At 33.4% G+C, this 14309-nt stretch overlaps 1 protein-coding gene and 1 long non-coding RNA gene across 13 annotated transcripts in view; both read left to right on the top strand.

Moving 5' to 3' along the window:
- Positions 1-14309, top strand: part of LOC124362406 (stress-activated protein kinase JNK) — a 136075-nt gene that overhangs the window by 102560 nt on the left and 19206 nt on the right. For 6 of the 12 annotated variants that reach the window (XM_046816867.1, XM_046816869.1, XM_046816865.1 and 3 more), the window contains 4 exons: positions 2036-2120; positions 3298-3467; positions 11015-11144; positions 12090-12287. In XM_046816867.1, coding sequence (XP_046672823.1) covers positions 2067-2120; positions 3298-3467; positions 11015-11144; positions 12090-12287 — 552 coding nt within the window. In that variant the 5' untranslated portion in view covers positions 2036-2066. Of the gene's footprint in view, positions 1-2035; positions 2121-3297; positions 3468-3541; positions 3544-7843; positions 8123-11014; positions 11145-12089; positions 12288-14309 lie in introns of those variants that run through there. The other 6 variants (XM_046816877.1, XM_046816871.1, XM_046816873.1 and 3 more) reach the window with 5 other exon arrangements.
- LOC124362407 lies at positions 3550-6437 on the top strand. Its single transcript, XR_006922456.1, has 2 exons — positions 3550-5056; positions 6380-6437. It is a non-coding gene; the product is annotated as an uncharacterized LOC124362407 (long non-coding RNA).

Raw genomic sequence — 14309 nt, 5'->3', positions numbered from 1 at the left:
TATGTTTTTGTGAATTGAAACTGAACATTTTCCAGTACCCACCTCACAGTTTGTTAGTAATGTGTTGTAATTACCCAGTGTAGGTTCAACTGGAAAGTATAAACCAACCAGATATGAATTCTTCTGGAGGATTGCCTTGTATATAAGGTGACCAGACGTCCCGATTTAGCGTGTCATGTCCGGGCTCCCCACGATTCCCGTTGGGATAGCCAATGTTCTGCTTTTGTATTTTGATTCAAATGTAGAAAATACTCATTGATTTATTATAATATGGCTAATTAAAGCTTTCACTCAATCGATTGTACCTCAAAGTTGATAAAAAATATGTTTGATCCAAACATTTTCTTGTGGACGCACAAAGTCCAACGCGATAATAGTTAATATGTTGGTGTCGCATGTCATGGTTAAAATGAAAGTACACTGTGAGAAAGCAAAGTTTGTATTGGTTTGCATTGACACTACAAATCACAAAGCCTTAAGACTCTATTTTGGTGCGTGAATTTGATTTAGTTGAGGGAGTCCCATGTCAAGGTTCTGGTAATACAAGTAGTTCCGGGTGAGACTTCATACTTAATTTGTAACTATTTATTTGATGTCAATAAACTGACAAGATAGAATAGTCGGGTTTTCTTTCAACAATACCAACATCAACTTTGGCGGTGCAGCTCGAAAAGGACAAATGTGAAGTTTTTAAGATTAGTGGACTGTATCAAATAAATGTAAAAATAATTTTAAGAATGTTTTGGGTGTGTACCACTAACCTTTGTTGAGACTGGAAGTGGTGGATGGTGAACGCTTTCCTGGTAATGAGGATTTTCCTGAAGTTGATGACTAAAAACACTTGCGTTATAATTAATTCTTTCAAAAGTTTATTATAAAAATGCTCAATATAAAATATAATAAAAAAAATAAAATATTACTGAGACTTAAGTATGTGAGTGCTAAGTAAGCGTGCAATGTACATAGATAGCAGAACGGGAATCACCGATTTGTCTTGATAAGCCATTAAAGCCGCTTCTGGTAGGTTTGGAGAAACCTATAGATGTTTAATTATGGTGATAGATAGCATGATCAGTAATAATTAGAAGGCATTAGTTTGGGAAGAGCTGTGAAGATTGATTTGAAATGTATGATATGGTGTCGGTATATTTGTGAAGACAATTTTAAGATTATAAATAAGAAATATATACAAACAATGCGGGTAAACAGCACAACAAAACAATGCCTTTCCTAAAGTGAAACTAGGTATCAATGATGACATCATTGGCAGTGGTTGTGCTGTGCACATAATTAATACTACAGTGCAAACCCGCTGCAGATAGACTTCCAATTGATGTTGAAACAGTGATTGTGAAGTTCTATTCACATTTTTACATATACACAGTGCCTGTGGAAGAGTTTAAATAGTTTTGTGAGGAAGCTAGTGTTTGAGCAAAAATTGGTGGTTAGCATTGATGCCTGCAGCTGACAGAATTTTGAGGGTGTTTGAGCCCTTAAAATCATGTTTTTTCAGTCAATGAAAATTGTCTAAAACTACTCAGACATATTTTTTATATGATTAATAAATTGGTCTTATAATCTATGTGAGTATGATTACAAACCTTTACAATATTAGGTAGTTTTTGGAAAAAAACTCAAAATAACTTTATTTAACTGTCTATGTAAAAATTTAAGTAGTAGCTACTAAATAATGCTAGTACAAAGAAACTGTTTATATAGAAAACAAAGTAATAAATAGCAAATATCACCAAGTATGAAAAGCCGTACAATTACTCTAAAAAACCATAAAAACACCATTTTACTTATATTATTTTTTTTAATTTTCTGGCGTCTTGATTTGATGTTTCAAAATTATGGTCGCCTTACTTATATAATAATATTTTTTTAAGATTTGATACCCCAAAGAGAAGATGAAATTTACCACATTCGTTTTATTCATTGAGGTTTTTTATTTTTGAAATTTTTTATTAATAAATGCATGTTTGAAATAAATATTGATTTTTATGATGATTTATATTATTGTGATATGTTGCAGGCCAGGCAATGCGACAGGAGGACGCTGACACATGCCCGTGCTGACACCTCGCTCTCCTCAGCATGCTCCTGTGCACCAATATATGGTAGGTCACTTTAAATCTTTGTATTAAATATCCAATAAGATTATTAATATCAATTATTATCATTTAAGATATCGACCCATTGTTGACCAAATTCTGTTGGTTGAAACCCTTCAATTAACTCTCATCTTAAAAGTCTGTTTAAAAAATCCAAATTTTAACAGAATTAATGTAATCAATTTCTGAAAATAAATTTGTATACTTCTCAAGCATTAAGTTATATTTTTGGTGCAATTAATTTCAGGTGTTAAATATCAAATTTTTCAAAGTTTGAAATATTTTTTCAAAGGCCTCCTTAATTTTAAGACAAACTTTTATCTAAGATCCAACTGCTTTTTCCTTGTTTTTCATTAATAATGTTAGATAACTCAAGTGAAGAAATTTCATAAAGTGTTTTATATGCCATTTTTATACTGGATCAACCTTTTTAAGCCATTTTTGCAGTAGGCCATTCATCTCTGCTAGACAAATCCTTTAAAATTATGGAACACGTGCTGAATAAAGACATTATTTATGTATTTATCTGTATTACACTAATGATCTAGCACTGTATGCTTAATATTTTCTAAAATTTAAATATAAACAGATGTTTCTGCCAATTTGTCGAACTTTAGCTGAAAGTGTCAACAGCTGTTTACTCTCAATTAAATTTGGTTTATGAGACATATACTAAAATTTTTCTGAATTCCAACTATTCTTGCTACCTTTTCTAATCTTCTCCTCTCAAACAGCCATTAACAGCATTCCAACAGTTTTGTATAAATTGTCATACAAAACTATTAATGCATCTTCAGTCTGATCTTAAGTGACAATGACTGTCACACATGAAGTCTATCTTTTTTACAATTGTGTTGGAAAGAATATTTTATTAAAACTGTTTTGTTAATGCTTGATGGATTAAAGAGAGATGAGATCAGTGTATAATATTGATATAATATTTGGCCTTAGGTTCAGCATAGCTGAAACTGCTGCAGTATATATCAGGAATTCCTAATGCTTTGTGTGTGTGGTTTGTTTTTGGGGGTTGGTAATGCAAAGTGCAACTGACTTTGGTCGTATGCTGTTCCTTACTCCCAAGATATCCTCCAGGTTCATCTCCATTTTCTACTAGATACTATACAGTATTTAGTAGAGGTCAGAGAAGCAAAGTACACTATATGGTTGATTGTGTTTATGACAGGTGGTGCCCAGTGTGACTGACCCGGGTCGCATGCCGTTCCTTAGCCCCAAGATGTCCTCCAGGCTCACCTCCATGTTCTACACTGTGGAGGTCGGAGACACCAAGTTTACTATTCTAAAGCGCTACCAGAACCTTAAACCCATCGGTTCAGGGGCACAGGGCATTGTGTGGTTAGTATGATTAAGTTGCATTCGTAATTTCAGTCATTAAACTGAAATGGAAGTGAATGGTAATGCATGTTTAGAAGTATAGCTCTCATATTTGATCACATTCTAGTTTATCTTCTATTTGTATTTTTATTATTTGGATAGATCTTATAAATACTCTTAATTTGCTGCACTATGTAATTAATTTGTTTATTTCTTATTTCTCAGTATTATTTTTATCTAATTTGTTTACAGAAGTGTATTATACATAAATGGTAATTGATTATTGGGTTGTTAATTTCTATTGACAAAGTTTTAAGCATATTATATTTATAAATATGTATATAATATTTTACGTGTGTGCGTGTGTGTCCCCGCACACGTGTGTGCATGCATGAATTCTTGCCACAAGACCAAATGGTCAATAGGGAGTTCTACCTGCAAGTTCAATGCCATTTGTGTGAAGCAATCCAAAAAACACTCAGATTTGTGACAAAACAATTCATATCTTTTGCACCATGACAATGTACCTGCTCACACTCCATTGCTTGTTCATGAATTTTTGGCCAATAGCAGTACTGTAACGATGCCCCAGCCTCCACATTCACCAGACATAGCTCTGTATGACTATATTTTATTTAAAAAAAACAAAGAGAACCCTAAAGGGCCACATTTACAAGCATACATTACATTAAAAGTGCATCGCTGAACGAGCTATCCCAAAGATCGAGTTTGAGAAGTGTTTTGAGGATTTGAAGAAGCACTGGAAAAAGTGCATATTATGCACTATACATCTAATGGGGATTATTTTGAAGGTAAAAACATTAATGTAGACAGACAGATAAATATTTTTTCACAAAATGAAAATTCCCATCACATTTTGAACATACCTATCAAGTCATTATAAAAGGATTCTGTTTACAATTGAGTTTTACCAATAAAGAGGCAGATTCCTACTTTCTGTTGAGTGTTAGATTAGTTAATTGGTTAAATTAAAACAAAACCGGTTTTGATCATATTCTGTTGGACATTTTATAGTTTGTTTTGAAGTAGAACATTTTTTCTCCTTTTCATATAAAAGAACTCTTAAAAGACAATTCAAAATTTGAGAGAGCTGGTGACCACATGGGTATAAGACATAGGTCTGTGGGTTGAGTTAAAGATAGCACAGTTTCAAAGCCTGACTTTGACCTGAGCACTTTTTAATAGTATTCTCGACCTCGTACTGTACTAACTCTCTATTCTATTTGATTACATCGCACAAGCCAGAATGATCAAAATAAGGCTGAGAAGAAGACCAACCACTTCATTAAAAAATGAATGTTATATCTTGCCCTGAAAAACTTTGTGTGATTAAACATACTAAATAATTTATTTTAGATTTATAAAACAAGCAGCACCCATTATGGAAAGGAGGAATTATAATAATAGATTTAATAGCAAAGTGATAAAGTAGAAAGCCTTTTTATAAGTCATCATTTCAACATTTTATGGTATTTGTATTTTTCTTTACCAAAATACCAAATTACGTTATTTTTAAACAACCAGTATATTTAAACACAAATAAAATCTTATTGTAAACAATACTGGAATTGTTTTGTTTCTTCTACAGGGTGGAGCGTGGTAATTTGCTGATTTGGAAATGAAATAAAAAAATTATGTACCTTAGAAAAAATTATTTTTTATTTTAATTATATTTAACAGTAAGGGAATTTTTAAATTACATGGTTTTAAATAATGTATCTGGCAAATGTCGACCTTCGGCATCCACACACTGCTGCATACGATTTCTGAAGTTTTCATTAACTCTAACAAGCATGTCGACTGGTATTCTGCCAATTTCAGCCTCAATATTGTTCCTTAGGTCTTCCAAGGTGTTGGGTCGGTTGATATACACCTTCGACTTCAGGTAACCCCAAAGGAAAAAAAATCGCATGGGGCTAAGTCTGTTGAGCGTGCCAGCCAGTTCACATCACCCCTCAAAGAGATAAGCCGTCCAGGAAACATTTACCTCAAACAATTCATGGTAACCCTCGCTGTGTGCGAGAATGCAGTGGCACCATCCTGTTGGAACCATGTATCCTCTAATTGCATTGCCTCAAGAGCTGGCTGAAAAAAATCCTGTATCATACTCAAGTACCGTTCGGAGTTCACAGTTATGGCACGACGGTTATCCTGAAAAAAGTAAGGGCGAATGATGCCTACTCGTGATATGGCGCACCACACAGTGACGCGGTCCGAATGCAGAGGTCTCTGGTGGATTTCTCTGGGGTTTGTTTCACTCCAGTTGCACATGTTTTGCTTGTTGACACACCCACTGAGGTGAAAATGTGCCTCATCAGAAAAGAACACAATTGCGTCACGCGGTATAGTTGCAAGCATGTCTTCACAAGAAGTACGCCGTGTCAAATAGTCCCGTGCTGACAATTGATGGACCACGCACATTTTATACGGGTGAAATCTCAGTTCATCATGAAGAATCCGGTGGAGAGAACGTCTTAAAATGCCAAGAGCAAGTGATTGCTTCCGAGTGGAGCGTTTTGGAGATTTCAGTACTGCTGCTCTAACTCTATCGATGTTTTCCGGTGTTATAATCCTTCTCTGAGGCCCCCTTCGTACACATGACACATTCCCTGCTGTTCTGAATGCAGTTACCCAATTTACAATTGATTGCCGACCAGGACGTCCGCGTGGGGGAACAGCGAATCGTAAAGCACGCTGCACTGCAATGATCGAGTGGGCATTTGAAAAATACGCTTCAACACAAAACGACCTCTCCTCTCGTGTCCACTGCATTATGGCAACTGGAACGCGGAGGAATACAAATCTCCCGTCAGCCACTATAAGCCACGCCCACTCTTCCCTCTCTTCGACCAACAGTGCCGCCACAGCCTACAGTGCAAAAAAGCAAATTACTGCGCTCCACCCTGTACAAGTCACAAGAGGGGAGCCATCATTTGAAAATGTAGTTGTGTTGCACCACTCTCCATTTCAGAAAAAAACATCAAAGTTCTTTTATATCTCCCAAATATTCTGGTTTTATTTAAATCAATAAAAAAGATAATGGGTATTCTCACTTTAATTCTTTTACTAATTTATTTATTTTTACATGACATAAATCATTGTATAATTTGGATAGCAAGTTTCTAACAGTACAATTCACTTCCAAAGTTTTAGCTACTTGTAAAACTGAGAACACCATGTTGATGACATATTTTTTTAATTTAATTTTTAATTTTTGGAAATTAAATGTATGAAAAAATCAAATAAATAAGTGAAAATAATTTGTTAGCTATTTATAAACCGTAATATAAACCAACAGTGAAGAATTAAAATTTTCTAAATGTGGGATCTAGCTGGTTGTTTCAAGATTATGGTATAAATGAAAGTATTCAAAATGTTTTAATTGACATAAGTAAAAAGTTAAAATTGTTTCTACTAAGGTTTATGTATATATGTAAATTATATTACACTTTAATTCTCCAGAAGGATTTTTTATTGTTAACAACAGTGGAATATACAAAAATATGCTATAAGTTTTTTTACAGACCATTTATACTTTAAATTATATTATTGTACTTATATTTATGATTTAGTATTTGTATCTTTTCATTATATTTATACTTTGGTTGCTTATTTTTGTATTTCTCATTTGTTTCCTTATATTTTGTTGCAGAAGTACTTCGTTCTTGTTATTCCTTTAACTCGTAGACTTTGATATTACACATTGAGTTGTGCATGATCTAATTTGGTAGAAGCCATTTTATTGATGTGTATAGTTTCAAGTGGCTTTTTTTATTTTGGTTGATTTATAAAATATACATTTAATAAACCCATGAAGATAATACAGGCTTAATTTTATTATTCTTTTAAACTATAACTTAAAAAGTAGTTATCTATTAACTATTGGCTTTTAGAAATTTTTAAGTTTCTATTTAGTTATTGTACTAAAATCAGAATAAATTTATAAATTAATTATTTTATTCCGGAACAGAATTATTTTATCCAGAAACAGTGATAATAAAAATAATTTTATTGAACATGCATTAATTGTATAATATTTTTAATAAACCTAACACAAAATTATTTATTGGTTTTTCTCCATGTTAATATTTATTTGTATGCAATATTTGAAAAAATTACCTAAAAAGACAATATAACCATACTTTTAACAATACAAATAAATTTAATTAATTTACTTCCAAAAAATAACTAATACAGTTTACAAATTGGTACCAAAACCTATTAATGTTAAATCTGAATAAAATTTGGTGTTAAAATAATGTGCTTAGTGGCTCATAATAAAAACTTTGCAAAAATTGCTATTTGTTTTTTGGTGAATCTGTGAATTTGTTATATTTTCAATAGTTTTTGTAAAATAACAATATCTTGGTATGTAGTTGTCTGGTACTCTAGCTTTGCTCTTTGTGACTGTGGCAGCTAGTGAGTGTGTCGTGCTCTAGACTCTATCCGTATCCGTATCAGTATCAGTATCAGTGTCAGTGTGCATGTGACTGAATGCTCGGACAGTTGCTCACCACCGCTTTAGTTCCGATAGTTGACGGGTGCATGACTATGATGGAGTTCTACACGTCAGTGTTCGGTGACACAGAGTTCTCGGTGCCTTCCCGCTACACACAACTCTTGCCCAAGGGGCTCGGGGCACAGGGTATGGTCTGGTAAGTGTACAAACCTACCAACAGATGTTTGCTCTATTTAACAAACACATTGCAATCAAAACTATGCTTAACACTTTGGACTAACACTGGAAAAATAGGTACACATTTTTTCTGAGAATTTGCTGCATCCATTTCCAGAGTTTTCAGAGTAGGATTCATAACTTGAATGGATGATATGTGAACTGTTGTCTTTTAAGTCTTCAAAATGTTTGGAACACATGTAATAATTAACAATCAATTTAATATTAGCATTCTAATTTAAATAACTATTTTAATGCTCAAATAAAAATCATATATTTTAATTTATAATTTTTTTAAAAATGTAGCTTTTGCCAGTTGAATTTTTTTATAAAAGTAAAAGTTTTGATAGCTGTAAGGATTAATATGTGATGTTTAATTTAAGGGCTTTTAATACAATACAAATGTGTTGGCTTAAATATAAGAAATAGTAATAAAAGCTGTTTAGCACTGTAGAATAATGAAATATTTAATTTATTGAAAGGATAACAGTATTACAGACATTTACAGAGATAAAATATTCCTACAAAATAAATTTAAAATTTGAAGTTTTATCAGTGTTGGAAAAATTCAATCAGTAAAATAAAATAAATGATATAAAAAAAGAATTGGATGGATATTGTATTTAAACAGAATTACTAATAATGGGTGATTCAAAAAGAGCGCCGGTTTTGAAAAGACCAGTAAATTTTATTTTATCAGTTGGCAACAATGTTTGACCTTGATTCTATTTCTGACTACATTCCGATTGTTGACGCAGCTGATATTTCTCTCATTAGTTCATTAGTGCATTCTGTGTCTAACCATGGAGAAGTTTACTTGTGCGCAACAAGTGTTAATAATAGTGAAAACGTTTTATCAGAGTGGAGAGAGTTATGCGGCTACTGTTAGGCGACTTCGCGGTACACTAGGACGTAATGAAGCACCGAATGAATCAATAGTTCAAAGACTCATGAAAAAGTTTCAAGAAACAGGTTCAACAGTCGACCTCAAAAGCTCTGGACGTCGTCGTTGTGCCCGAACTGAACAGAACATTGAGGTGGTTCGTGACAGTGTGGCTGTTAGCCCAGCGAAATCAATACGTCGCCGTTCTCAACAATTGGTTTAAGATGTTCTTCTATACGGAGAATTCTTCGGTACGATCTCAAATATCACCCCTATAAAATTCAGCTGACGCAACAATTGAAAGTGGTAGATCACCAGAAGAGACGACAGTTTGTTGATTGGGTAAATTGAGAAATTCGCAGGAGGAAGAAAACTTCGCAATGAATATCATCCTCAGTGATGAAGCGCACTTCCAATTGAATGGATTTGTCATAATAAACAGAATTTGTCAAAATAAACAGAACTGCCATATCTGGAGTTCAGAAAACCCTCGCATGATTAACGAAAGGGAAATGTATCCACGAGTGACAGATTGGTGCGGCTTTTGGTCGGGCGGCGTCATCGGCCCTTATTTTTTTGAAGATCAGGAAGGGCAAGCTGTGACAGTGAATGGAGACCGATACCGTACGATGATTAGGAAGTTTTTGTGGCCTCATTTGGATAACATAGACATTGACTAGTTGTGGTTTCAGCAGGATGGTGCCACGCTGCCCGTGAAACAATCGTGTTGCTCCGTGACCGCTTTCAGGATCGCGTCATTTCTCGTAATTCCGACCATCAATGGCCACCAAGGTCGTGTGACTTAACACCTTGTGACTTTCATCTTTGGGGTTATCTAAAGTCATTAGTTTTATTCCAATAAACTCCGAACCATCAATGAGTTGAAGGAGAAAATTCGACGGGTTTTCGGCCAAATTGAAGTGGAAACTTGTCATGCAGTCATGGTTAATTTCATGGACAGAGTTGTTGCGTGCCAGCGTAGCAGAGGAGACACATACATGACATTATTTTTCATACATGAAATCGGAAGTTTACATGAACATATTTATGTATTTGATTTCAGATTTTCATTAAAATAAATCTCTTAATTTGATATATCAAAACCGGCGCTCTTTTTGAATCACCCTATATTATTTAAGAGAATTCCAATATATTCTATTGATAAAATTATAAATCATGCCACATAGGTTATTGACATGTACTAAAATATTTTAGCTAATCACAGTAAGTTCAAACTGTGGTTTTAAACTATAGTATCTGTGTTTTGTATTTAAAAAGAACATTGATTTATATTTTAATGTAAACTGTAGTTTTATAGTAATGATTCCATAACTACTGCTTTTATTTAACACATGAACAATAATTACATCATTTTGTCAGATAATTTTGTAATTTATACAGGGTCAAAACAAAAACTTTTTCTTGTTGATCACAAAATTTGGGTTGATTTTTTGGAAAAATGTGAATATTTACTAACTGGGAAGTTGTAGCTCTCTTCTATTTTGGAAAAAATAAAAAATAAAAAACAGTTACAAAATTCTAGTAACCTAACATTCAGTAAAACTCTTGATTTAATTTGTAGTATTAAGGAATTTAAGAGGAAGGGAATTTAAGGGGGGTCACTTATTTCAACCTCTATGGTCCAGTGTTTTGAGGTCTTAAATTATTATAATTAAAGTAACATAATAAATAATTAATTTTGTTTGAAAGGATCAGTAAATGTAATGTTAAAAGTATTATCCTAGGAAGAGACACTGCCAATTTTTAAGTATTAATTGTGCTTTTACAGTTTGTTATGTAATGTTTCTCACTCCAGAACATATAAAACTTTGTTTTAATAGAGTTAACATTGTGGTATAGACGGTAAAGCTAGTCTTAGTTTGAAGCACTTCACGTGAATGTGAATTTTAACTAATTGTAAAATTGTTTTTTTAATGCCATAAAATTATATCTGATAGAGCAGTAACTAAACTTGTCTTGCTTGTACAGTGCGGCGTACGACACCGTAACACAGCAGAACGTTGCCATCAAGAAGCTGTCTCGCCCGTTCCAGAACGTCACTCATGCCAAGCGAGCTTATAGGGAGTTCAAACTCATGAAGCTCGTCAACCATAAAAATGTAAGTTCTCACCCACAAGTTGATTCTTATTGACTCTTGGTTAGGTCGGTATGGCCTTACCTTAATATGGAATATGTCAAAAAAGTTAATTTACTGCAAAAGTTTTACTTTTTTTGGAACAAATTAAACTTATATTTGGCAAGTACTATCAAAGTAGTATTCATACCATCAGTCCATCTGTCAAGGTGTTTGGTCAGCTATTTTTGTAAAAGTGAGTGTGCTAAGTTTTTAAATAAAATGCATCACTAATTAGCTCCTTTAATCTAGGTTCTCGACATAAACTCTCCAAAGTTTCCAAAGTAAAAATTAAAATCTTTATTGTATACAATTTTTGAACACACTATTTATACAATAGGCAAACAGGTATTGCCACTTGCTAAAAAAGGACAAATAGAATACAAAATCAATTAATTAAACACAGTCAGTTCAATGGGTATATAGTTTATCAGTAACAAAAATCAAATTACAGATCATAATTTGCAACTGACAGGCTTTGAATTGCAGTATATCTTTAAAGCAATCTCACTACACTAAGTATGGTTTCTCGAGAATTAAAGCTAGGAGAACCATGTGCCAGCGTGCCTGGTATATACTATATCACATAACTCTCAGACAACAATATGTTGGAGATAATTCCTTTCCATGGCAAAATCTGTTATTTTCGGGACACTTCTTGCTTGATTTAAGTAGTATTAACTAATATATCTATGTAATAAAATTATGCCCTTTAAGTGTCTTTGAATAAGTTATAATATTGAGAATGAGCAGATAAAGCCTTGTAGTAAAACTGCCAAAAATTCACACTATAATTTAAGATGGCAAAATAAAATAAATTAAATACTTTACTGTTTGAAAAACTAAGGCTTCTCTCCCATCCCAATAATATCAATTATGCCTCATATAATACCATAAATTGAAATTGAAATGTTGTCCTTTTTCCTCCAGATTATAGGTCTACTGAATGCCTTCACACCTCAGCGGTCGCTGGAGGAGTTTCAAGATGTGTACCTGGTCATGGAGCTGATGGATGCCAACCTGTGCCAAGTCATCCAGATGGATCTCGACCATGAGCGGATGTCGTACTTGCTCTACCAGATGCTTTGTGGCATCAAACATTTACACTCTGCCGGCATCATCCATAGGGTACTCTATTTATAAGATTATACTGGAACATGTTAGTAGAGTGCTGATTAGAATGGAAGGAAATTGTAGGTGTCTAACATTCTTAAAAGTAACAGAAATTATAGCAATGGATATTACAAAAATAAAAATCATGTTTATATTATTTAAATTTTAAATAAATCTAGTTGATCTATTACTATTTGAGTATCTAATCAATAAATACAATATTGGTGGCAAAAGTGAATTCTTTGTCACTATCTTGTCGGATTAGACTGCGTTTGCTTAATTGGATTGCTATAGACTCGCATTTTCAATTCTCTTGCCACAACTAAACAAGAGTATACAGGACAGTTTTATACTTGCAGTCAGCATTCTATTCTCCCTTGTATAGTATCAAATAGTTCTCACTTCCTGATAGTTTTGTGATTCTAAATAAAATAATTAAAATATAAGGCATTTTTAAAATATAGCTTGTGTTCTAATCGTCTGCACTAAACAGCCAAGAAGCCAGGTCTAAAGTCACCAAGAACCCACACCTGGAGACTGCCAGATCCCCAAAATGAGCGTGCATGATAACATGATGATTTTACTGACTAGATTACTGAGTACAAGGACATGGCATTAAATGTGACCACCTTGAGTTCGCTGGCTACTTTGAATCACATGCGTGGCAGCTTCTAAAGCCCCAGCATACATTATCCAACTCAGTCCAACCAAATAAACAGTATCAGGTTTGTTTGAAGTTGGAACATACAAATGTTCAGTCAGCAATTCTCCTTACACTATTAAACCATAAACTGTAGGCAGCACAAGGTTCTTAACATAGTATGTACACAGTTAACCCGTATTTAAGTCCAAGATAGTAAACAAGAAGGTTGGCCAACTTGATGTTGTGATTCTCTCGTCAGTTCACATTATTTAACTCCAGACCATCCTGGTCTGCCATCCGACTTAAGTTGGATGTAACGGCAAACCAAGTCAGATAGTGTAAGAGAAGCTTTACACATGTGAATGACACTGAAAATCCAGATAATACCTTTATGCATAGTTTTTATTAAGAGGTAGATGTGATCCAGTATTGGAAACTAAGCATAACTTAACGCTGAACTAGGATTCCAATGAAACCACAGTCCCCTCTTTGCATTTAAGTCGGACTTACTGAGTTTTAAACCATACATTTAACCATAAAGCCTGTAGCCTATTCTCTTGAAGATGTTTTGTAAAGCCTGTGATATACAAAGAAGTCAGGATTAAAAGTTCTTTAACATCTCAAAACATCTTAGTGACCAATTTTAAATGTGATCAAATGGAATTGATGCATACCGCATTTTCATTTTACTTGTCTTCTTTTCTTACTTGACTGAAACTGAAATGATGGTTCACAGAATTAGACTTTGGTGATATTTCAGGATCTCAATAAGAATGAAACACAATTACTAATAATGAATATTAAAAAGCTGGTTATTTTGGTTGTAGGACATCCAGTTTTATACAATGTTACATGTGTATAAAATACACATTGTATAAAATACATGTGTTCCCTTCACAATAGGAACATAATAAATGTTAGGAAGAGTTTGGGGACTAGCTTAATATTCCATGTTAGGAGTAATACCCAAATATATTATACAGTAATGGATCATTATAGTAATAGTTGATGCTTTCAATAATAGAGAATCTTGTTTGATTGTTCCACTTTCTCAATGAAAAGTGGAAGTATGATTTTTCTTTTTTTTATTGAGTGGAACCAATGCTCATGATTCAGCAGCATTAACTATTTAAAACTTTTATAACTATTTAAAAGTTATAAAAGTTCATAAATCAAAGCGATAACTTATTTTTCACTAACCTCCATAGCACTGCAATACATTGACACAATTAAATGATCAAGCATTCTCAACTGTCTAACCTAACAATCATTATTTTGATAAAGGCAGGGAAGGAAAATTTAGGACAAAATATTCAAGCAACACTGGAGTTCAAAGAAGCCTTCATTATCTAATCAAAATGCAAGTTATCCTATTTATTTGTGATCTTACAATT

This window comes from Homalodisca vitripennis, chromosome 5 (genome assembly GCF_021130785.1).
Source record: "Homalodisca vitripennis isolate AUS2020 chromosome 5, UT_GWSS_2.1, whole genome shotgun sequence".
NCBI lineage: Eukaryota > Metazoa > Arthropoda > Insecta > Hemiptera > Cicadellidae > Homalodisca > Homalodisca vitripennis.
This window is presented reverse-complemented; position numbering and strand designations above follow the sequence as displayed.